The 24159-nt window shown below is 36.7% G+C and overlaps 1 protein-coding gene across 3 annotated transcripts in view; it reads right to left on the minus strand.

The window, feature by feature from the left end:
* CSMD3 (CUB and Sushi multiple domains 3) overlaps window positions 1–24159 on the minus strand; it is a 1240952-nt gene that overhangs the window by 645540 nt on the left and 571253 nt on the right. For all 3 annotated transcript variants that reach the window (XM_042923788.1, XM_042923787.1, XM_042923786.1), the window contains one exon: window positions 21105–21229. In XM_042923788.1, the coding sequence (XP_042779722.1) occupies window positions 21105–21229 (125 nt within the window). The remainder of the gene's footprint in view (window positions 1–21104; window positions 21230–24159) is intronic.

Genomic DNA, 24159 nt, shown 5'->3' on the forward strand with positions numbered 1-24159 from the left:
CTTACAATTTTGGAAGATAGGGCTATTTCTCCCTCCACAGCAATAGGATAGGCATAATTATTGCCCTTTATAAAAGATTAGGGTTCCCTAAAGTTAGTGTTCCTCTCCTGCAATGCACAGCATGTAATCTGTTGTCTTGTCCTCTTTATCTGGTCATGTGGAAACTGGGGCTTGAAGAGGCGACACCAAAGCGGAAACTCTGGTATTTCCATTGTTGTAAGTAGTAAACTTTTAACTGCTGCCAACATCCACAAAACTGCGGAAGTGTAATTTTTAACTTGCAAGTATGGTAAAATCTCAGACCCCTAAGTGTTTGACAGTTTGAGTTATGAGGATGGGATTCTGACAAAAACGAGGCTCATTAGAAGAAATATGATGGTCTCACACGCCAATTAATGTGATTTGAGAGAAGTCACTGGACATAAATGGCAAGCACAATGACAACACTGAATTGTCAATCAGGCAATAAATGCTCCTGTAGTTATTTGTCTGTTGAATGAGGAAGGAGGTGTTGGGAAGGGGGCTGCAGGCTGAGTACTGTGAAGTAAGAGCTGAGATAGGTGTCCTAACAGAATTCCGGGTATGCTAACTCTCTTCCAGGTAGGAAAATACGTCAAAGGTTTGGCAGGCAGTCTCAGGTACTCACCCTAGTAACAATTAGTTTTAAGATTTGCACCTTAGGAAAGGAGGCAGAAGTTTCTACCCACTTGCTGAGAAACTATAAACATGCTTACCTGCACTCAAAGTGAAATAGAGAAATTTATGACCACTATGGGAAGAAACCAGGCTGATTGTAAGAACTTTGGTTCACTTCAGAGGCGAGAGGGCAGGAAGATTTTGATAAGGAAGAATGACAATAGTGGGACCATCTGATGACTCAGACCTTTCTGCAGTGTAAAATATCAACCACAGATCCATTTGTAGATAACATTAAAAGACTTCAGAACCTCTGCCATTGGGTTCTGGCTGCTATACTAGAGCTTTGGCCCCCTTGGGGAGATTTTACTGAGACAAACTCCCAGAGGAAACCATAAATGAAGCACTGGCTGATATTCAGAGTTTTATTGTCCCGGACTATGTTTTCAATGTTGACAGAGTTGACTTACTAGAGGATGAGAAAATGACTCAAAGACATCTAAAAATATTTTGAAGGCAGCCACTACACTACTCAAAACTGAAAGAAAACTCAACTTTGCTTGTTGGCATGAAGCCATTCTCTCCTTCTCTGTTTCCTGATTCTCCATCCTTACAACAAACTATCTCAGCTGCTTTAAAGATGAGGATGAGTAAGGGTGGGACTGAAGTCTCCCTGATCCCCAGTGGAGACCAAAGGCCATATTCAGCTCTCCAAATATGCTGAAGACTTTAGGAGGGATTCAAAATGTTATGACTCTAGATAGAGGCATATAAGTCACCACTCTAGTTAGTCTTGTGAATTACTGGATATTCAAATCAAATTGGTGTGTTTTGAGTGGAATTCACAATAGGGAACAAAAACTAATATGGCCTTGTGGGCAGGGTCCTTTTGGCCAATTCAATATACTATAGTTGAGGATTCTACTGTTCAACACATAATTAGTATTGATGTGTTACCCACTTGCTATGAATGCCCACAAATTCCAGAGGGCATTCTCCTAATTGGGAAGATCATCATATAGAAAAGTACTATTATCTTTCATCTCTGTACTTTTAATGACTCTTTTGAGCTATAATTGTCTTTAATTAATGGTTTTGCTAATTAAAGTCTCTGGCAAAAGGAAGCCATTGTCAATAGCAAGGCACATTCCTTTAGAATAATAGTTACTTACTTTTATATTGGGTTCTTATCAAGGCTGAATGTCTGACATATGGACTTATTGTGACTCTCCAGCTTGATATTCCCATGTGGGTGGGTCAACTTTGGATTTACGGATTAACAAGGTGAGGAGGGCCCATAAACCTCCTTGTCAAATGCAAATGGAATTTTTAAGAATGAATCCAGGTTGGACTTAAAGGCATCTCAGTTTTATAGAAAAAAAAAAAAAAAGACAGTTGTTTTGTTTTGTTTTTTTTCTTTTTGGGAAAACCTTTATTCCCTGTATCCACTGTTTCAAGCAAACCTCTGGTTCAGTACACCATCAATGCATAGTTTTTTTCTAAATACATGGGCCTGTCTCAATCATGTTACCCACTGATGTGCTGTGGCTGTTCAAACTTAACATTAGCCTTACAAAATACAAAATGGACATGGTTACTCTACTCACTAGGCAGAACTCAAGGCCATTCTCAAAGCTATGGTCAATTATCGCTTGACAAACCTTATATTTTACTAACTTGGGTTGTTGTCAATATCCTAGATGTTTAGTCTGCCTCTTGGAAAACTATAGATCAGAAGATGACAGACACCCCTTTGAGGCTGTGAACTTTGAAAATAATTGTGGTTGGGGCGCCTGGGTGGCTCAGTCGGTTGAGCAGCCGACTTCGGCTCAGGTCATGATCTCGCGGTCCGTGAGTTCGAGCCCTGCGTCGGGCTCTGTGCTGACAGCTCAGAGCCTGGAGCCTGTTTCAGATTCTGTGTCTCCCTCTCTCTGACCCTCCCCCATTCATGCTCTGTCTCTCTCTGTCTCAAAAATAAATAAACGTTAAAAAATTTTTAAAACAAAACAAAAAAAAAAAAGAAAAGAATTGTGGTTGGGTATTAAACCATCTGAGTCATTAATGCAGATGCCCATGTTAAGGACATTTTCTCTGATGAGACCTAATGGAACCAAGTTGTTGATTAAGGCTGCACTACCTAAATTGCCACCATTTCTGCCCAGATCAATTATGTTACTGGACATGGAAATACATATACTATTATAAACTGGGCACAAAATAAAAAAATCTGTTTTGGGTGCAGAAGAGATCCTCACAACCAAGATTTGTGATTTCTGCCAAAAGCTGTCCCATTTGTCTTCTGGCAAGGGAAGTCACATCACATAAGTCAGATTCCTGCCTGCTTTTGGTAGATTGACTACATCAGACCTTTGACCTCCTCTCAGAGTTATCAGTGGTGCTTTAGTGCTTTATCAGTGGTTGACACCTGTTCAGGTTATGCCATTGCTGGTCTAGTCTGATAATCCAAGTCCATACTACCAGAGCCATTGAAATAAAATTTGTCATGTTTTTGGCTTTCAGGACTATTTACAATCTGAAAGTGGTTGAACTCCTATCACAAAGACACTCAAAAAAATGTACTGATAGTAACAGTATTTGATGAACCTTTCATGTTCTCTATCATCTACAAGCATCTGGAATTGCTGAGTGTTAGAGTGGACTCTAAAAATAGACTTAAAAAAATCCCCAACTCCATCCCTTCTCCTTCCCTACAAGCCTTTGTAAGACAGTTTGGTCACAGAATGAGACCATCTCCAGAAAGGGATTAGTGTTTCTTATCTACTTTATGGGTAATGATCAGATGGCTGCAGTATATACAGCTCTATTTTGCAAATCTGAGATTCCATTTTGACCATTCCTGGTATGGCATGCTTTGTCTTTCTTCCCCTAACAGCAACTATATTCATGTTTGGCTTTTATATCTCTGCTTATTTTGGTAATCTGTGTAAAAAAAAAAATGGCTTGGGGATTCAGACTTAACTCTGCTTCAGTGATCTAGATTCTTTTATTGTACTGACATGATCCTAGATTATAAGGATAATGTCACTTGGTTAAGTACACACTGATCACTGAGCCCCTTTACAGAAGCTCACGTGGACAAAATTTGGGGACATATTTGGTCCCGTTAAGTTATATAAAATGCCCTAATTCTTATATGATATATTTGGATGAATTGTCCATATAAGAATATATGATGATGAGAGAAAAGGTGAATAAGACACATTGATTTTGTCATGGTGAAGGGGGAACAACTCCTGGCAGAGGGAAATAGAGGTATGAGGGAGGGAGGGACATTAATGATCTTTATTTCTCAGAATCACCCCTGTAGCCCGTTTTTAAGGAAAATACCTTGATACAGCATTCTAAAACTGTTGTGAGTTCATACATTTAAATTAATGATAGATTTCCTATCTCCTGCCCAATGTCTTTTACCATGGTTTGACCATGATTGTCCCAACTTAAAAAGAGGTCTATGGGTTAACCCCAATTTTTGAATCTCCCAGTTATTACACTTGTTCATCCCTCCAGATATTTTCACAGCTCTACTCTTATAGTTTTTACTTTGTCATTCCATGGGGTGAACAAATGTCAGCATTCTCATGGTATAGACAGATAGGACAGAGTTCTTCCAAAAGGACCAAACTCAATCATTTGAAATTTTAAGTATGAAAGCTGTTACCAACATCTGGAAGCACTTTGATGGCACTATCGACTTGGATCCCCTGGCTGAGGTAAGTCCTCCTTGGGGTTGGGGGCAGCAACTTTAAAAAACAGGTTATTTCTAGAGGCATAAGGTACGCCCTAAGGACTCTTCTGATGGGGAAGGCATGTATTTAACCATTAACCAGCCTCTCTTTCCAAATATGGTGATGTGTGCTTTATGGGTGTTGATAAAAGACACCAAGGGACAGTCAGGACAGTTAAAAGAGTTTAAGAAATATACCACCTGTAGATCATGTAACAATAAGATAACTCTGGAGATCTTGCCTTTTGAAGCTACCCTGGGTACCTGAGGGAAGCTACTGGCCTTAGTTAAAAAAAATCAATGATACCACCTTGGTTCTGGAAGTCATTCACATCAGTCTCAACTTTTGGCCAGAGCTGTTAAGGATAGTAGAATTGCCCTAGACTTCTACCATGTGGGTCAAGGCAATTGTTAATGCATCTTATAGTGCCTGGATTAATGTCTTGGGACAAGTGCAAATATCAATACAGAAATGAGAGGAAAAAGCCACCTGATTTTCTAATGTAGACACTGATGGTTGGTGTAATTTGTTCTGCTAGTTGGGTTTGGGTCCCTGGAGGTTGGCCTCATTCTGTAGTTTGGAGTCCTGTTGATAATAATCTTAATTAAATGCTGTATGATGAAAATTGAATGGATTTGTTTTCAGCCTCTGGCATTCAGATTAATCAGCATCTGACTAATGGGAATTCTCATGGGAAAATGTACCAGAAGCCAAGATAGAGAAATGAGAGGTAGATATAGTCAGGAGGCAATTCTCCATGGACCTATCATAATTGCATGCATCTTGCAAGCAAAAGCACTAACTGCCTTTGTTCTGGAGTATCTTTTTAAGTTTGTTTGTATATTGAATGGCCTTAGAAGACAGACCAAGTTTCTCCTTCCAGAGAAAAGGACCCGTTTATTTACAGTCTTGGAAGATAGAGATAGTGTCTCCCTCCAGAGCAAAAAATAGGCATGCATACTGCCCATTGTAAAAGATTTGGATTCCCTAAGCTCAGGGTTCCTTTCCTATAATGCAACCCATTGCATAAGCAGCTGTTATCTGGTCTTCTTCAAGCAGCCATGTAGAAACTGGGGCTCAGGGAGTTGGCAACAATGGTGATGTTCTGCCTCCTACTCATGTTGTGAGTAGTAAACTGTCTTTTATCCCTGACCTAGGAGTCTTTTGACTTCTAGCAACACAAAAGTATGGCAAGCTAACTTGTTAATTTGCAAGTAAGGTAAGACCTCAGACCCTTCATAGTCTTGATACATCCCTCTGACAATTTTGAGGCATGTACTGAGTCCACAGGGTTGACTACTTTTTATGTCACCAGAGCTCCTATCAAGCAATGCACCACAAGCTTTACCAAAAGAATAACTCACGTATCTTCCCATGCTTTAATACATTAAAAGCCTCTACACTATCTGAGAACTCTAAACTTCATTAAAAAAACTCTAATAATTGGAAAAGGAGACTATTATCCTTTGTATTTATTATCTATTCTTCTCTAACCACTACCAACTACTAGGATCAACTATTACTTATTAAGGTTTGGGGACTGAGACAAGGTAAGGAGTTTTCATGGCAGTAACAAAAAATTACATTAAAAGTTAAAAATTAGAAATAGATATTAGATCATTCCTTTCTTATAAGTCGTTTCTTCATCTGACCCAAGGATTTCTCCCCAGCTACCTTTTCCTAAGGCTTCAGCTTCTTCCCATATTCCTTAATATCCCACCAACTTTCTGGATTTTTCTTCCTCTTCTCAACACACATTCAAATTCTTCTTTACTGAGAAATATTTTTGCTTTCCTTTATCTTTGCAGATTATGGCCATAGGGCCTGAATATCTGTTTGTAAAATTCTCTGTTTCTTTTAAAACTAGTCAATGAATATATTAACAGTAACCTCAAGCTTCCTGGGGTACATTTTTTAAGTATAATTAGGTATGCCAACATTTACCATAATGTTTGACTACGAAGAAAACAAAAGGTGCAACTGTGAATATCTATCCATCAAATAGATGAAATTTGATATTTCGGAGGGACTCTTGGTTTTAAGAAGAGGGGAGATTTTTCCAAGGGACAACTCAGGGGAGATGAACCAGAAAAGGGAGAAGTTAATTAATGAAAGATATTTGGACAAAATCCACAGACACAGTTCAGTCAGGATTTAGGTAGTAAAGCAAAAAAAGAAAAAAAGGAGGCCAAATGCCTTATACAGGCTAGAACTGAGAGTCAATCTTTCTCCCAAGAAACTTTGTAAGAACCAAAAGTATGTGAACCTTTGCAAAGTTTAACGGATATTCATCATATCCATAGCTTGTATATTCTTCACGTCATGTTTGGGGCTCTTTAAGTCGGTGTGGAGAGTGAAAACAACATGAACTTTGTAATTGTACATAGTTCTAATTGTAAATTTGAATCCTGGTTTCAGGATTAAGAGCTGTGGTTTTTTTAAGCAATTTACTTGAACTACTCTCATCTATAAAAGACAAAATTCTGCATTATAGGTAATATATATAGTCAGCACAGTTCCTATGAGAGACAGGAAATTAAAGAAATTGTTAGATACTATCACCATAAACACACAATGGAGGAGATGGTTCTTGAATCCAAGTATCTTCTTTTCACCAAAGAGATATATTAGAAAGTAATATAGGGTATGGTGACATTTAGCCTTCTGGAGGAGTGTTTGGGACTAAGAAGAAACGAAGTTGAAAAGAAGTTCAGAGACAATATTTGGAGGCTCCAAAATACCACATTAAGAAATTTTGAATTGAATACTTAACTAATGAATTATTTGCAGAAATGGGATGGCATATTGAAAGTGTTTTGTTTTTATTTATTATGATGATGATTTTAGTCAGAGTACTCTAGTAGTGATAAGGTAAGCAAATGTGAGAAAGGGGAAACCAGAAGCAAGAACAGTTAGGAAATGACTGCAGTTAAGACAGCCCAAATCAGCATCTTCCAAAATGTTCAGCCCAGGTCAGCATTTTCTGTGAGCTTGTGTTACATACTACATTTCTACTTTTTTTTTTTTTTTAATGTTTCTTTATTTTTGAGAGAGAGACAGACAGAACACCAGTAGGGGAGGAGCAGAGACAGAGAGGGAGGCGCAGAATCTGAAACATTCTCCAGGCTCTGAGCTGTCAGCACAGAGCCGGATGCGGGGCTCGGATTCAGGAATGGTGAGATCATGACATGAGCTAAAGTCGGATGCTTCACCAACTGAGCCACCCAGGCGCCCCTACACTTCTACTTTCAAAGATAAACAAAGAAACTGAGAATATTAGAGATTTTAACAAGTTCTGTAGTGAAAGTAACACAACAAATCATTAGGTTGTCTGAATATGTTTTCTACATGTTTATTATTAATATTCAAAGATAATTTAGGAAATACTGAAATTTTTATAATTATATATAATTACTATAATATAGTATTGTAATAATTATAATAATTGCATATATAATTATGTGTATAATTGTTTTCCTTATTTCATATAAATAAAAAATTGTTTTAATTATTATTTTTTAGCGTATTTCACATTGCTAATTTTCTTGGCTCCAGACAGCCTGGTAGAGTTCTTCCAACTATATATCACATATTCAATATCCAATGCTGGTCATAGGCCTATCCATCTATGATTTGCACTTGTATTTTAAAATCAGGGTTCCTCTGCCAATTATCTTACTGCTGCTGCAGGGTCTTTTGCTATCTTCCCCTGCATACATTCCCCTGCATATATTCTTTTTGACTCTAGTCCTCAGCCCCTGAAAGCATATTGAGCTGTAATATCTTTACTCTCTCTTACAACTTGTTTGGATTGCTGTTTTTCATTGTAAATACACCTACAGTACCCACTATTTCCTTCCTTAGTTATTATAATTTCTAAAATAAGCTACTCCTATTCCTCCCAGGTTTTAACTTTCTCAGGCAGTTAAGCTGTACCAGGGGCAGAGGGCATGTTCACATCAGCCAATCCTGTCATTACTTCCTAACAGACAAAATAATTAAAAGCCCATGAAAATAAAAAGCCAAATGTGGCTTTGGTGTTCATGGCTCAGAATGAATGCTGCTGTATTTAAATAATAAATATTTTTATGGTCATGAAAATGGAAAACAACTAGAGTCCTTTTGTGAAGACCTCACAAAACATTTTTTAACAACACGGTCTTTATGACTTAATTTTCTTTTTAAAATACTCTAAATAGCTAAGAAAAATACCATATGCCATCCTTGCATAAATTGGAAAGAAATTTTATGCAGAAAAGGACAAAATACAGTAAAACCTTGGATTGAGAGTAACTTGTTCTGCGAGTGTTCTGCAAGATAAGCAAACATTTCTAATAAATTTTAACTTGATAAACAAGCAATGCCTTGCAATATGAGTAGTATGAGATGCTGAAACTCACATGGTCACAACTGAGCCAATGGTTCTGGAAATTTGCTTCGAAATACAAGTGCTTTGGATTACAAGCATGTTTCTGGAATGAATTATGCTCACAAACAAAAAGGTTTTAAATGTAAAACAATGGTAAATGTAAACAATGGTAAATGAGAAGGTTTTCAGAAAGCATTCCCAATAGTCTTATAGAAAGCCACATTTGATCCTTGAGGAAGCAGATTTAAAAAAGCAGTAAGATGCTTCTCATTTCTTTTGCTTTTTTGTTTTTTATATCTAAACATTTTGTTGGCTTTTCCTTTCCCCTTAGAATTTGGTGGAAATATCTATATGTGAGATGTGTTAATGGTGCTTAAATGTAACAATATCATAATACCCTAAGTATTTATTTTCAGAATAAAATATAACTGCAGGTCCTGCTAAACATGAATGAATATTTATCCTTCAAAAGTTGAAGGAGAAGTTTACCCAAGGCCAAGAAAATGAACCATGAACTTTTGTTAGCTTTAAATAGGTTTAGAGCATCATGAAATCATCCAAGATGCCTTTTTTTTTTAACTTGTGCAAGAACTAAGAAGAGTTTTGTAGCAAAACAGCACTCAGCAAGAAAGTCATAAATATTGACCTTAACTATAAAAAAGAAATGCGGAATTTGAAATAGTATTTTTTTAAATAAAATATCTAAAATAATAAGCCAGTAAAGCAAATGCTGCACGAATCGGATTATCAAAGACAACAAGGAAAAGAGGTGGAAAAGTAATGCATATGTTGAAACGTTGGCACTTATGACCAACTTTGAAAAGAATTCATGTTTCGTAAAGTCATAGTTATTTAATTTTCTTGTCAAAATGATTTCCATGCTACAAACCTACATTTGCCTTGTCTTGTTCCCTCAGAATAAATAAGGTAAAGCTCTTGGAAATAAATGGATGGCAGGAGTGCAAATGAAGTGCAGCTCATTCAGTTGTGACCCCATTTCATTTCTTCCCAAGAAACACTTATCTCAAAAGTAAATCGGTGCCATTTCCAGCTGGTAATACATGATAAGTATGAAAATGAGTCCATTTTTGACAGTTAACATGCAAATTTATATAGCTCTCGTATCTGCATGTGTCCAGTAAGAAGAGGACGTTGTGAGCTGCTGCTCTGCCTTGGTGAGCTGAATGCATCAGACTTCCACTTTGCCAGTCTGTAGAACAGGAATACGATATGTGTAACTAAATGTTCCAAGCAGCCTGCCAGTGAGTACAGGAGTCCTCGGGAATGAGGGAGAGACTCTCTAAGGAAACAGAATATCATTTCAAGCTGTTTTCTGAATCCTCAATACAATTAAACTGACCAGTATATCTCAGAGGGGATACAGAAACTGAATTATCTCTCCTCCAGAGAGTATGATTTCATTGATGTGGGTTGGGACCCAGGCATAGGTTTTTATTTCAAAAGCTCTCAGGGTGATTGTAATGCACAGCCAGGGATGAGGACCACTGGCCTAAATGGAACCCTCAGGATATGATCCTGTTTCTCAGAGGCTGACTGCTTGGTGACTTCCCCCAGCTCTCTCTGCCTATCAATTTCACCTTCGGTTCCATCCTGCTTAATCACAGAACTGCTGGATTTCTTCTTCTCCTTAGATAACTTCACCCACTTTACAGAAAAAAAGAAAAATGAGGGAAGAGGAAGAGCACCATTTGAGAATGATGCCTTCTTTTGTTTCCCACCTGTACACTTATCTACGGCTTCACTGGTTCCTTCCTCATGGTCTCCTACCTGAGAGGAGGGTGTGTGTTAACTCCTCTCCAAGTTTAATGTTATCCCCTCTATTCTGAATCCCAGACCCTTCATATTGGGGAACTGTCTCTTCCAGTTGGCCCAGCTCTCACCAACGTCTTCAACCTCTCACACATGCCAGAGCAAGGTACTCATTACTGAAACCTCATACCTTTTTCTTTTCTCTTTTTTTTTCCTTTTTTTCTTTTTTCTTGTAAAGTTTACTTATTTGAGAGAGAGAGAGAGAGAGAGAGAGAGAGAACTTAAGTGAGGGAGGGGCAGAGAGAGGGACAGAGAATCCCAAGCAGGCTCCAGACTGTCAGCACTGAGCTGAATGTGGGGCATGGAATCACGAACCACAAGATCATGACCTGAGCCGAATTGGATGCTTAACTGACTGAGCCACCCAGGTGCCCCTAAACCTCGTATATTTTAAAAACAACCTTCCCCAGATTGCATGCTCCTCTCCATGAACCTAGCTCTTGCCTTTGCCTCACAGCCAAGTTTCTGCTTTTCACTTTATGCCTCAATTTTCTCACCTCATTACTCTTCAACTATAGCCATGTGTCTTCCACATCAACGATTCCAATGAAAATGGTTTTTACCAAGATCACTGGTATCCTCTTGGTTGAACTCAATGAGGCTTTTTTTTATTCCTCACACTGCAGAATTTAAAAATGTTGACCACACTTCATTTATAAAATCTCTCCTCACTGTGGTGTCATAACACCATTCTCTCCTGTTATCCATCTCTGCTTCCAGCTGCTTCTTTTTTAGTCTCTTTCATGGACTCAACTTCCTCCTCCTATCCCTTATATATTGGTGTCACCTCCAATCTACTTCTTTTCTAATCCTTTCTCTGCATTTCTCTTATCACTGACTTAATTGAAAGTCAAACTGGACACCCTACCTTCAGTGTTACCTCTCTCCATTCATATTCCATTTTCTATAACATATTAGCTTGTTATCTTGTGCCTTTTCTTATGTGGTTTTATCTGGTGTACCGTTCATATCCACTACTGTTGCATTGGTCTTGTCTACTGTGTCTTCAAGGTCCAGCTCAGTGTCCTCCTCTTGTTGGAAGCCTTCTCTGTCAACTCCCAGAACACCTTTTATATAGCTGTAGTATCGAGTTAATGATAGATTATTGTAATGGTATATTAACTTTGGGATCTTCTCTTGCCCCCCACCATTAAGAATAAGTTCATTGTAAGTAGTGATTTTCCGCTAGTTATCTTTTTATCCCTAGTACCTACCCCAGTGTCTGACTGGCACATAATTATCACTAAATAAACAATTGTTCAACACATTAAATTAATAAATAATCCTTTTTTAGAAAATTAGAAGCAAAAATGCTTCCTCTTTATGAATCCAAGATAAAACCCAATATTTACTTTGTCACTGGCATACAAGACACTTCACAAGATCTTATATAGCATATAAGATCCATGTGTCTAACCAATAGATCTCCATTTTTCCCACCATCAATAAATTTATGCCCTGCCATAATCCATCAGTGTCTTGCTCTCTTTCTAATATAGGTCTCTTTCACAACCCTGATACTTTATGTATAGTTTTCTTTGTCTTATATATTTTTCCATTCTTCAACTTGTAAATCTGTCTGTCTGCCTCTCCTTCTTAAGTCCCTATTCATTTTTTTATTAAATTTTCTGGACTCTTCTAGGCAGAGTGGTTGTTTTATGCTCACTGAGTTGAAAGCACTGTGTTCATTTATCGGCAGTGTCTGTTACTGGGATGTATGGCAATGCACTCATTTCTACTGTGTTCTTCCCATAAAGTAGAGAACTGATCTTGAGACCAAGATAATTTCTAGTTCATCTTGTTTCTCCTTTTATCTAATAAATTTTAGGTAACAAATAAACTTTAGGTAGCAAATTTACCTAATAAATTTTACTTAACAAATATCAATGCTGCTAAAAATGAATGATTTCCCAAATTAGAAATATACAGTAATATTCAATTAAAAGAGAAAGTGAGATTTTCATGGTCTATGGAATTTTTTTCCCAAAGGTTAACATTCTCATTTCTGTCTTCTGTCCTACCTTTGTTTTGAATTATCTTTATGACATAAACGTTGTCTGTGCAACCATGCCTCTGTTGCTTTAGGGATGTTCTCTGGTTGTTTCATTTCGAATGTACTGTTTTCAACGAGATTGGAAATTCCTCGAGGATGTGATTTGTTCAGTTCTATTCTGTGTTTCTTATGTTGTGTCTAGCAGAGTGAGAAACATTCATTCATTCATTCATTCAAGTATTTGTGAAGATGTCAGCCAGGTGCCACGCCTGGCTAGTGATTGGAGATGCTGTTGCTATATACCTAGATGCAGAAAATCTTGTGTCAGACTAGCTAAGCAGCCGAACATAGTTTACACCTTAATATAAGGAAAGATCTGTCCAAATATGATAAATTCTCCATATTCATATCAAGGATAAAATCCATGATTCTTTAAATTTCAAATACATTCAATTTAAATATCAAAAAATGTCCCCTTCTCATCAATCATGTGTCTATATATCTTGCCTATGCCTTTTGTTTCCTGTCTGTGTCTGTGTCTTTCCCGGGTCCTCACATTTTTCATTTCATCTTACATCTTTTACTTTGCATGGTACAATTCTCTTCTTTGAGTGCACAGAAAAAGTGTCAGACGTTCTAGTGATCCCTCTACGATCATTTTCTCTGCAAACTCTCCGGCACAGAAGTAGGTATCCTGCTATTTTAAGACAAAAGTGAGTTTGCACTATAGAAGATCTCAAGATGGAAGGCCCTCACTCCAACATCTTTACTTCGCCCATCTTTTAAGGTGATCAGAATTATCGGAAAGGGTATTAAGTCAGAATAGGTCTTCCAGTATAATAGCACATCCTGTCAACAAACACAGAAAATAAGGCTTTCTGCATTACAGGGGAATTTTGAGGAATGTCACAGATTTACTACAAACACACACAAAAAAGTCATTTCATTTTAACAATTCTTTGAAATTTCCTTTCAAACAAGTAGTTTCTCTTGCAAATTTTGTATTCCTGTGATGATTTCATTAGTTTTCAGTTTGTTCATGCTTTCATAAAGATAACACATTTCAGGTGTTTCCTTGGCTGTTCAGCTAAAACATCCATTGTTTATCAGGTTATTATTTTTATTTCCTTAGTCATTTGAGCTTTGTTCATCACACAGTCCATTTCATCCCCATTAATGTTCAGATCCTCAGGGCTTTAAAATTATATGTGCCAAAAATAAAAGAGTTGTTTCCTGTTTATTTTCTCTCCCAACTCACCAAAAATTGTTACTAGCTTTAATAATTAATATATTATTTTCCATTTGAAAACTCTCAAAACTATAATCGTGAGAAGATAACAGGATCAAGAATCACATTACAATCAACTTTACTTTTCTAAGGACACATCATTGAAAATGAAAATAGTAAGAAACGTATGAATATAAATACTCCTTTAAGTTAATATGAAATTATATCTTTAATAGTAAATGAGGCATAAAAGATTCACAGAATCTAAACTACTTTGAAGCAGTTTGATGACTGATAATCACAGTTTTGGCACGAAGTAAAAGTAACATTGATCTGTTTTTAAACTGCTACCTAAAACAGTGCAATAAAGAATAGTACTCTTCCGTTAGCAATAGTTTATCATATAGTATCGTTGTTGTCGCTGTTGTTGTTGTAGCTGTTGTTGTTGTTATTGCCCGCTTTGTGCCAGGAACTAAGACAGACACTAGACCACTAGACACTAGACCACCACTAAAGGAAAACATTGCTATGGACTATTTGTACCCTCTCCGTATACTTTATATGTTGAATCCTGACCCCTAAAGTGATAATATTAGGAGGTGGAGACTTTGGGAGATGATTAAGTGGTAAAGGCACAGCCTTCAGGAATGGGATTAGTGATCTTACAAAACAGATTCCAGAGAGATCCCTCACCCTTTTCATCATGTGAAGTTACAGTCTGAAGGCTACAATAAGGAAGCTGGTACCCAGCAGACATCGTCCAGCACTTCAAAGTCTCTAGAACTGTGAAATAAATATTTGTAGTTTATAAGACATTCAGTTTATGGTATTTTGCTGTAGCTGCCCTAGAAGACCAAGACAAACATTTAACTAAGAATAATCTTAGCATAATGATAAGGTAGTGTCAGTTCATTGATTGTAACAGATGTACCACTCTGGGCCAAGTGGGAGCAGAGGATATAGGAGAACTCTGTACGTTCCACTCAAATTTGTTTTGAACCTAAAACTGCTCTAAAAACCAAAGCCTATTTTTAAAAATTGAAAAACTAAGAATAACCTTACCATGTTCTAAAGTCTAGAAAGCACTAAATGTACTTATGAATTTTTAGAATTTACAACTGGAAGAAGTTCAGAGTAATCACCAGCAAAGCAAATGGAAGCCCAGGAAACATTAAGCAAGATAAGCAAGGTCCTATACCCAGGAAAAGGCAGGGTGGAAATAGAAAGTTCTCACTGATAACTGTGGAGATCCCTCTCCACTACTATATACCAAAACAGGATCATTTATTTGCTAACTATTTGCATATTTTCCTAATAAGTTTGTGAGGTAGGCAAGATGTGCGGAATGTATTTCTGAACAATTGTTGGAAGGGCGCTATTGAAATGCAAAATTTCTAATTGTTCGGGTAGTTTTGAATTTTAAATTATATACATAAATGCATCACTATCATCTGCGGCACATAATATGTAAATGACATCTTGTCATTAAAATATATTCATTGGCAGTAAAATTTATTTCCTTATCAAAATTATATAATACATTTCAAACTATTATTTTTAACGGAAAAAAGACCATCAAAAAAACATGAATGTATGATAAATACCCATATCTAAACCATCTGTCTATCTTCTTCACCATATGTCACTCTATTAATTGCTAATATCACCCTTATTATGCATCATCTCATCTGTAACATTATTCCATGAAACTAAGAAGGCATCAATAACAGCTACAGACAAACACCTGCTATATGTGTTTCTGGTTGATAAATTTCAGCAGGTTCTGGTTTGCTCTTGGGCAAAATTTTCTAATTGCTTTTGCATAACAGGAAGCCTTCTTCCAGGGCAACTTTCTGTGGTTAATATCAGCACATTACTATCTTTTAAAAATGTCTGTTATAATTAAGTCTCTCCACAATATTTATTCAAAATGCTTATTTAGCAACTATCATACGCACAAAAATATAGGCATAATGGTCACTGTGGTAAACATTGTGAAGAAGAACAAAACACGAGAAGGAGCCTAAAACATATGTGAAAGAATTTTGGAAACTGTAAGACCCCAAAGCCCTTAATAAATATTCATTAATTAGGGTTATAACCCTTAGGTTTGGCCAGTGATTATCTACCAAATAAACTGCAATACCCATTTTCACTTTGTATATGAACAAAGGAATAGAATCTCATTATAATCCTTCTAATTTTTTTTAAGTTTATTTATTTATTTTTAGAAAGAGTATGTGCACATGAGCAGGGGCGGCACAGAGAGAGAGGGAGAGAGAGAGAATCCCAAGCAGGCTCCAAACTGCCAGTGCAGAGCCCGACTTGGGGCTCAAACTCCCAAACAATGAGATCATGACCTGAGCTGAGATCAAGAGTCAGACACTCAACTGACTGAGCCACCCAAGCACCCCATTATGATCCTTCCCTCTAATCAAAGGTAATATATGGATAAACCATATAGATAACTGTCCTTTTTTTGGCAATAGTCAAAAGGAAATCCAATGAAAATCAAGTGCTTTAGATGTGTTGATTATTTTGTTCTTTCTGAGGTGGTTTTGGTTGAAGGATCAAGTCTATTGCCCATAAAATGGTGAGGAACCACTGCCAAAGAGAATAGAATTCAATGCTAAATTGTGTGGTAAAGATAGAAAATGTGAAGTAAGGTTAAAGAAGTGTGCGTGTGGCGGGGGGGGTCATGGATAATTGAAATAGGAAAGAAGTTTTGGAGGAGGTGAAAGGTGATTTAAGACTTTGAAAGGTGAGCAGTGTATGGTTACTAGGTTTTCTTCCATTCAGGTCAAGTCACACATATATGAAAATTAGGACAGTGACTGTGTTCACTATTGAGATGCTGGGATAAATTGCTGGTGAGAGTTAATGAAACAACTGCATGGAGACAGCTCATGGATTGTTTTGGAAGTCAGATGAGATAACCATTAGGGGCAGTGCTCCACCCAGCACTTCCATCCATTAGTGTGTTTCAGCCCATATACTCGCTGTTTTAAATGGAGTACCTTATTCCATCCTCACACAAATTCTTTTCTTTATTAAGTTTATTTACTTATTTTGAGAGAGAGAGAGAGAGAGAGAGAGAGAGAGAGAGAGAGAGAGAAAGAATCCCAATCAGGCTCTGCGCCATCAGCACAGAGCCGGACTTGGAGTTCAAATTCACGAACCGTGAGACCATGACCTGAGCCAAACTCAAAAGTTAGATACTTAACTGACTGATCCACCCAGGCGCCCTGTCCTCACACAAATTCTTACCTCTAGATGGAGTAGATCCTGATGTATTGGAACTCTACTTCAAGATAAGAAATCTGATAATTAATGACGAGAGTATATTACTTAAGTAGAAGATCGAAGAAGATTTGAAGTCTCATCCCTGCGTTCATATTCTTGATTGTCTCATTTTACTGGCTCACAGTACGAAATTGAGAAATAAAATGGGGCCACTGAAAAGTAGTGGGACATAACAAATCTGAGATTTTGATGGGACTAGTGTGCTAACACTGTGTATGGTAAGTTATAGTCCAAATGGAAAGATAGGAGTTACCTGCAGTATATATATATACTACAGAATGGTTTAGGGTGCTTCCAAAAACACTTAAAGGAGGAGTTATACAACCCCTCTAATTTGACCTCACTTCATATTCCTTCATATACCTAACCAAACTGGAATGCCCATCCTCCCCCATCTTGTTCCACAGATACACCGATTCACTTTGTGATTTTGCTCATGACATACCCTCTATATTTGGAATGCTTTCCAACTTCCTATGTTGAAATTCAAAACAACTTCCAAGTCCTGCTCTTCTATCTTAAGGCCTGACAGTCTCCAAACATGGGAATAATCTTCCTCACCTGAATTCTGCAGAGAATTTGTACCTCTCTTGTAAACAACATACTCTACCATATATTTTTAGTTTTGCATTTCAATATAAAATAATTAAAACCATCACATACTGTGTATCCCACATATTTAATTTGGGATCCTTACTAATGTTCGTTAATGTTTGTGGAATCCGAAATAAATAAGTATATTAATCACTACTTATGCAAATGATTGAATAATTAATTGAATAAAGGAATTAAAAGATGACTTTCTGATTTTACCCATTTCCAATACTCTTGTATTTCTTTTGCCTTCTTTTCTAATCTTTCCTTAGCCACATTTTACATTACTCTCATGAGTGGTTAATGCCCTTGTGCTTTGACTGGTTATTTGGACTGTCCAAATATTGTTTGAAAATTAGTCGACAGCTTTGTCTGATCTAGAAATATTAACTATCCTACATATTTCCTAGTTAACAAACTATCAATTTTCAAACAAATGGTGTTTATTTGAATATCATGAATATCTAAAATAAACATTCTATATATCAGTCAAGTGCATAAGTCTGATTATTTGCATAAACTCCAGTTTTTAGAAATCTACTGCATATCCAACAAAGAATAATTGTCTCCATAACTGTAAACTGGTAAATATCTCATACACATATCCCATTTAGGGAATAAAATTATTGTCTGAGTTGGTGTAAAATCCATTAATATTAATTTGTAAATTGCTCCTTTTCTTTTAATTCATAATTTGCTATTTGTGTGAACTTTCAGTCTCTTGAAAATCACCATTTCTTGATTGCTCAACCATGCAATACATAGACGGCAGCTATATTAATAACCCCTCAAAGGTGCAGTGCACTGATACTGCTATTTATGCTGCTGTCTGGAAAAAAGCATATTTATTCTGTCCAAGCACCCATGAGACATGAAAACTATTCTTTGTTCCGACTCACTGTGGATAGTCATTTTAAAACTTCAATTACTATTTCAGCATGTTCCTTCCATTACTGTTTCTAGCACCACAGCCAGTAATTTCTAATAGCCAAATGTACTTTATAAACCATACACACATATGCCTGCATGCAAGGAATGAAAAAAAGCTATGTATAAATGATTAGTATCTGCAGAAAAGATGTAAAATTTAGATGAAATAATATCACTATACGAATGTTGAACATGCACATTTATAGCTCCTGGCTCCTGCATCTTGGAATCAAAGAAAAATAATCATGCATTAATTTTCAACAAGTATTTCTTGAGATATAGGTCACTACAGAGCTGCTCTTTGTTCCATAGGGTTTGTGAAGAATAAAAGAATAATGTAACATTATTACTGCCTTTGAACAATTTACAATTGTAATAAATATGATTCATTCTTTTTATTGAAATGAGAGTCTTGAATGAAAAAAGATGGTTTATAGTCTTCATCTTACTTTACGTAGACCTTAAATTCAATGATCTGGCTGTAACTTCTCTTGTGTGAGATTTTGTTTCTGCATTACCATTATTCTTTTTTTTCTAAATCTACCCTCTATTTTTTCTATTCTTTATTGCCATCAGAAAGTTCACACATCTAATTTATGTAAAACTGAAGCAAGATACTTGGATCACACTCTTTGAAACCATGATTTTCACTACATTGTCCTTTATAACTGTAATTTATCTTGAGTGGAGGACACCATAAAAAATCAACCTTATACAGTTTACTGTTCTAGTCATTGCCAGAACATTGATGAAAGTTATTCCCACAATGCCTATTATTCAGTGTCTACTTTATAAAAAACAATGCAAGGCATTTCAGACCTCAAAGCCAGGAAAAAGTTTGCTTTTTCTGTTTCATTGCTATGCTTGTATTTTATAGACAATGGTTTTTGTGTAAAATGGTCATTTTCCCCATTGTTTGGCAGCCACCATATTTAAGTCTTACATGTAAACCATTCTTAACAGTCGTCTACCCACTTGTATGTAAACTTTTGTTTAGGATCATGAAACTATTTTGCCTTATTGTATCATCTCCGTTTAACTTTACTTTTAATGTTATCACACTATATGTCACTTTGAAAGCCTTTGCAAATGAGATAGGTTATGAATAATCATCTACCTATAACAGAAAAAATTTACTCAAATCTGTAAAACATCTAGATTCTCTCTTCTTCTTTGCCATTGCCATTGCCAAGTGAGTGGAATCTATTTGTTGCTTCCATTTTATCATTTTCTATTCCATCAATAAAGTTCTGAAATCTGGCTTTTCTCTCCATTCTATAAGTCTTAAGGACTTATAGACTTAAGGACTTAAGGAAAAATATTTTCCAAGTATTTGAGCTCGGGAAAGTGACTGTATCTCTTTAGGCCTTACCTTCTTCATTTCTAAAATGGAGATAATAATGTCTCCATTGGTTTGTTTTGAGGATTAAATAAGACATAGTATATATGGTGGTTAGCTCTATGCCCAGCACAAAGTGCCTACAAGTGGTGCCAATGATCACAATATTGCAGTAACTGTGGATAATTTTCCATAAAACTCCATTTTTCAGTTTCTTCGTACTTATTAACAGCATGAGGTTTTTCTGGTCTCATGGACTTGAACATCATCTTTGACTCTTTCTTGTTAATTTCTCCTTCCAAATCCAGCCAGTTGTCAAATACTTTTGTCTTTTTTCCTTTATGGTAGCTCTCAAATATGCCCCTTCTCTATTCCCCTGATAACACCCTTATGACACCTGAGGGGAATCTACAGTGTGTTGACTCAGTGAAAATGTTCCCCGAGGGTGAAGAAAGCCTAATGAAATTTTGAGTACTAGGACACTGAAATATGCAGGGATGCAATTAGTAAAAAATAACAACAACAACAAAGGAGCAATCACGACTGCCAGTAGGATGAGGTGTTCACTTTCAAACACAGCTGAATAAATTTTAGTAAACGGGAGTGTATTTAATTCATATAGAAATATTTAATTTGAAGAAGGTGGTGGTAATAAATCTTATCTGCAGTTACTGGTAATATGGGAAGCCAGAGGGTCCACATGGATTTGTCTTAGATTAAATTAACGAATCACAGAACTGTGTTCTATCTCCACCGACACCAGTATCGCTGCTTACTGGAGACAAATGCAATTAAAATGGCAAAGCATACAAACAGACATAAAACTGTGGTTAAAAAATCAGGCCCTATCAATCTCTACACAAGGTAATTTCTTCTTAAAATAAAGCCAACAAAGTCATCAGTGTCTTATATTGCATATTACTCCAATTATTACATTGGGTACTCCTTGGGAACCTAACACAGTGCTTCACATATTAGAGGTTTTCAACAACTATTGCTAAATACATGAGTTAAGTACTTCCTTAAAGACTGCATTACACCTTAAAGATTTAATTGAAACTTATACTCGGTGGAATAAAGTTCAAACTATTAAAATGTTGTGAAGAGAGCATTTTGATTTAAAGATTTTTCTTTACCTTTACATACAGGGCGGTGATCACTCCAAGCAGCAAAGACTTCAGCTATCCTCTGACAAGTGATGCTCTTAGCCCCCTGTAGGACATAATCTTCATCACAAGAGAACTGCACGGTTGATCCAAGGCTAAAATTGAACAGAGGATAAGAAAAAAAAAAAAAAAAAAAAAACAGGATTAGAAGCATGTAACAGTGATTCATCTCCACTTCTACTGGTAATATCCAATGGGTCAAAAATGTTCCATAGTGACAAAAAGTATCTTTCCAATGAGAAAACAAAATATGAAAATATAATTTGTACAAATATATAATAAAAGTTATAAACAGACGAACTTCTTGTAAGTCAATAACATGAAGATATTAGTAGGAACTACAGAAAGCTGTCATCAAATTTAATTATCGTGTTGTTAGTTGTAGAAACCAAGGTTAAGTAACTGAGTAATTTACTATTTTTTTTTATAATTTTTTTTAATGTTTATTTATTTCTGAGGCAGAGAGAGACAGAGCATGAGTGGGGGAGGGTCAGGGAGAGAGAGGAGACACAGAATCTGAAACAGGCTCCAGGCTTTGAGCTGGCAGCACAGAGCCCGACGCGGGGCCCAAACTCACAAACCGTGAGATCATGACCTGAGCCGAAGTCGGTCGCTCAACCGACTGAGCCACCCAGGCACCCCTATTTATGTATGTATGTATGTATGTATGTATGTATGTATTTAGAGGGACAGAAGGCAAGGAGAGGAGGGGCAGAGAGAGAGAGGGACACACAGAATCTGATACAGGCTCCAGGGTCTGAACTGGCAGCACAGAGCCTGACGTGGGCTCAAGTTCATGAATCGTGAGATCATGACCTGCTCCGAAGTTGGACATTTAACCAACTGAGCCGCCCAGGCACCTCTATAACTGAGTAAAATTCCAATCCGAGGTGGTAACCATGAAGCAAAAAGTGGTCTTCCTAACTTGAATCTCAACCATTGTATTCATACCACATTGTGGTACTTTTCTAGCAGGTATTTATATGTGCAGTTATTTGGACTGGTACTTGTATACCAATAAATAGACAAACAAGCAAACACATATTTAGGGCTGCAAAATTGTGTTTATTGCCCTTCATATAAAATTTACCCATCATTTATTATTTAACCTACTGCAATTTGGATTTTGCTTCTCTTTCCTCTGAAAGCGAAGTTACTAAAAGGATCATTTTTTAAAACCTTAATTTCTAAGGGTAATGGATGTTTGCTGGAATGAAATAAAAAAAAGAAAAACTGACCATGCATTTTCTTTGTTAAAATCCCTGAACAGCAACTCACCACAAAAAATAAGTCCAATTTCCTTTACGTAGCATTAAAAAGTCTTCCAGCAAGAAGCGCAGCCAACTTCTCCACCCCATCCCTAACCCAGTGCCGCACATGAACGCTACCTCTAGCAGCTGGCTATCTGCACGTGCCATGCTGTATTCTGTCTGCACTGTCCTCCCTTCCCCCTCTTCCTGGAGGGCCTTGCCTGCACCCTCTCACCCAGCCTGTGTCTGAACAGCTCCTGTTCAGCAACCTCAGCTTGTCATAGAGGCAGCTTGCATGATCACATTTGTATTGTAAAAAGATATATCTGAAACAGCATAGAGGACAGTTTAAAAGGAACATGTATGAGAGTATAGGGGTTTATTAGAAAATAATTTAAGTGGTTTAGGCCAATGATCAGCAAACTATGTCCTGCAGGCCAAATTTGGTCCCCTGCCTATTTCTGTACAGCCCAACACATAAAAATCGCATTTACACTTTCAAACATTTGAAAAAAATCACAAAAACAACATTTTATGAAATGTAAAAATTGTACTCAATTCAGATTTCGATGTGTATAAATAAAGTTTTATTAGAGCACAGGGATAGTTTCATTTACATATTGTCTATGGCTGTTTTCATGCTACAATGTCAGAGTTGAGTAGTTGCAATGGAGACACTTTGGCCTACAAACTATAAAATATTTCGTATTTGATGCCTTATAGAAAAAGTTGTCCAACCTCTGATTTAAGCTAAAGATGACAAAAAATCTGAACTAGAGATGGCATGACAAAGAACAAAGGTTTAGCACAGGGAAAAGTCTCTAGGCATTAGAATCTACTCTCCTCTGGAGGCATTTTCTTTTCTTCTCTCACCATTTCTTTTTGAAAAGCTGGGGATGTGAACTGCTACAGTCACTGTGAAGAACAGTATGGAGGTTCCTCAAAAATTAAAAATGGAATTACCACATGACCCAATAATTCCACTGGGTATTTACCCAAAGGAAATAAAACCACTCCTTCAAAAAGATATATGCACTCCTATGATAATCACAACATAATTTATAATAGTTCAGATACAGAAGCAACCTGTGTGTCCATCCACAGACAAATAGATGTGTTATATATACAATGGAATATTACACAGCCACAAAAAGATGAGATTTTACTATTCGTAACAAGAGGGATAGACCTAGAGGGTATTACGTAAGTGAGATGAGTCAGACAAAGACAAATACCATATGATTTCACTAATATATGGAATATAAGAAAAATGAATAAACAAGCAAACAGCGGAATGAGACTTACAACTACAAAGAACAAACTAATGGATGCCAGAGGGCAGGGGAGTGGGAGATACGGGCATCCATTTTGGGAATGAATAAATTACAAAAATAAAAGTCACAGCATAAGAAATACAGTAGTGATCATTGTAATAGTAATGCATGGTGACAGATGGGAGCTACACTTGTGGTAAGCACAACATAAAGTATAGAGAAGGTGTATCCCATCATGCACCTGAAACTAATGAAACATTGTCTACACTCAAATACATTTTTAAAGTGGTTCTTTTTAAATATGAATCGCACTTAGCAAAGTGTACAAAACAAAATATACAGCTCAGTGAATCATCACAAATTAAATACCCATACAACCAAGAAATAAATGATTAGGGTCTTCGTGAACTTCTTAATGGCCCCAAGATTTATTTAGACTACTCGATAGCCTGAGAAGCCTTACAAGTTTATCTAATAGCCAATTCTTCTCCCTTCCTTACT

This window comes from Panthera leo, chromosome F2 (assembly GCF_018350215.1).
Source record: "Panthera leo isolate Ple1 chromosome F2, P.leo_Ple1_pat1.1, whole genome shotgun sequence".
In the NCBI taxonomy this organism is placed as follows: Eukaryota; Metazoa; Chordata; class Mammalia; order Carnivora; family Felidae; genus Panthera; species Panthera leo.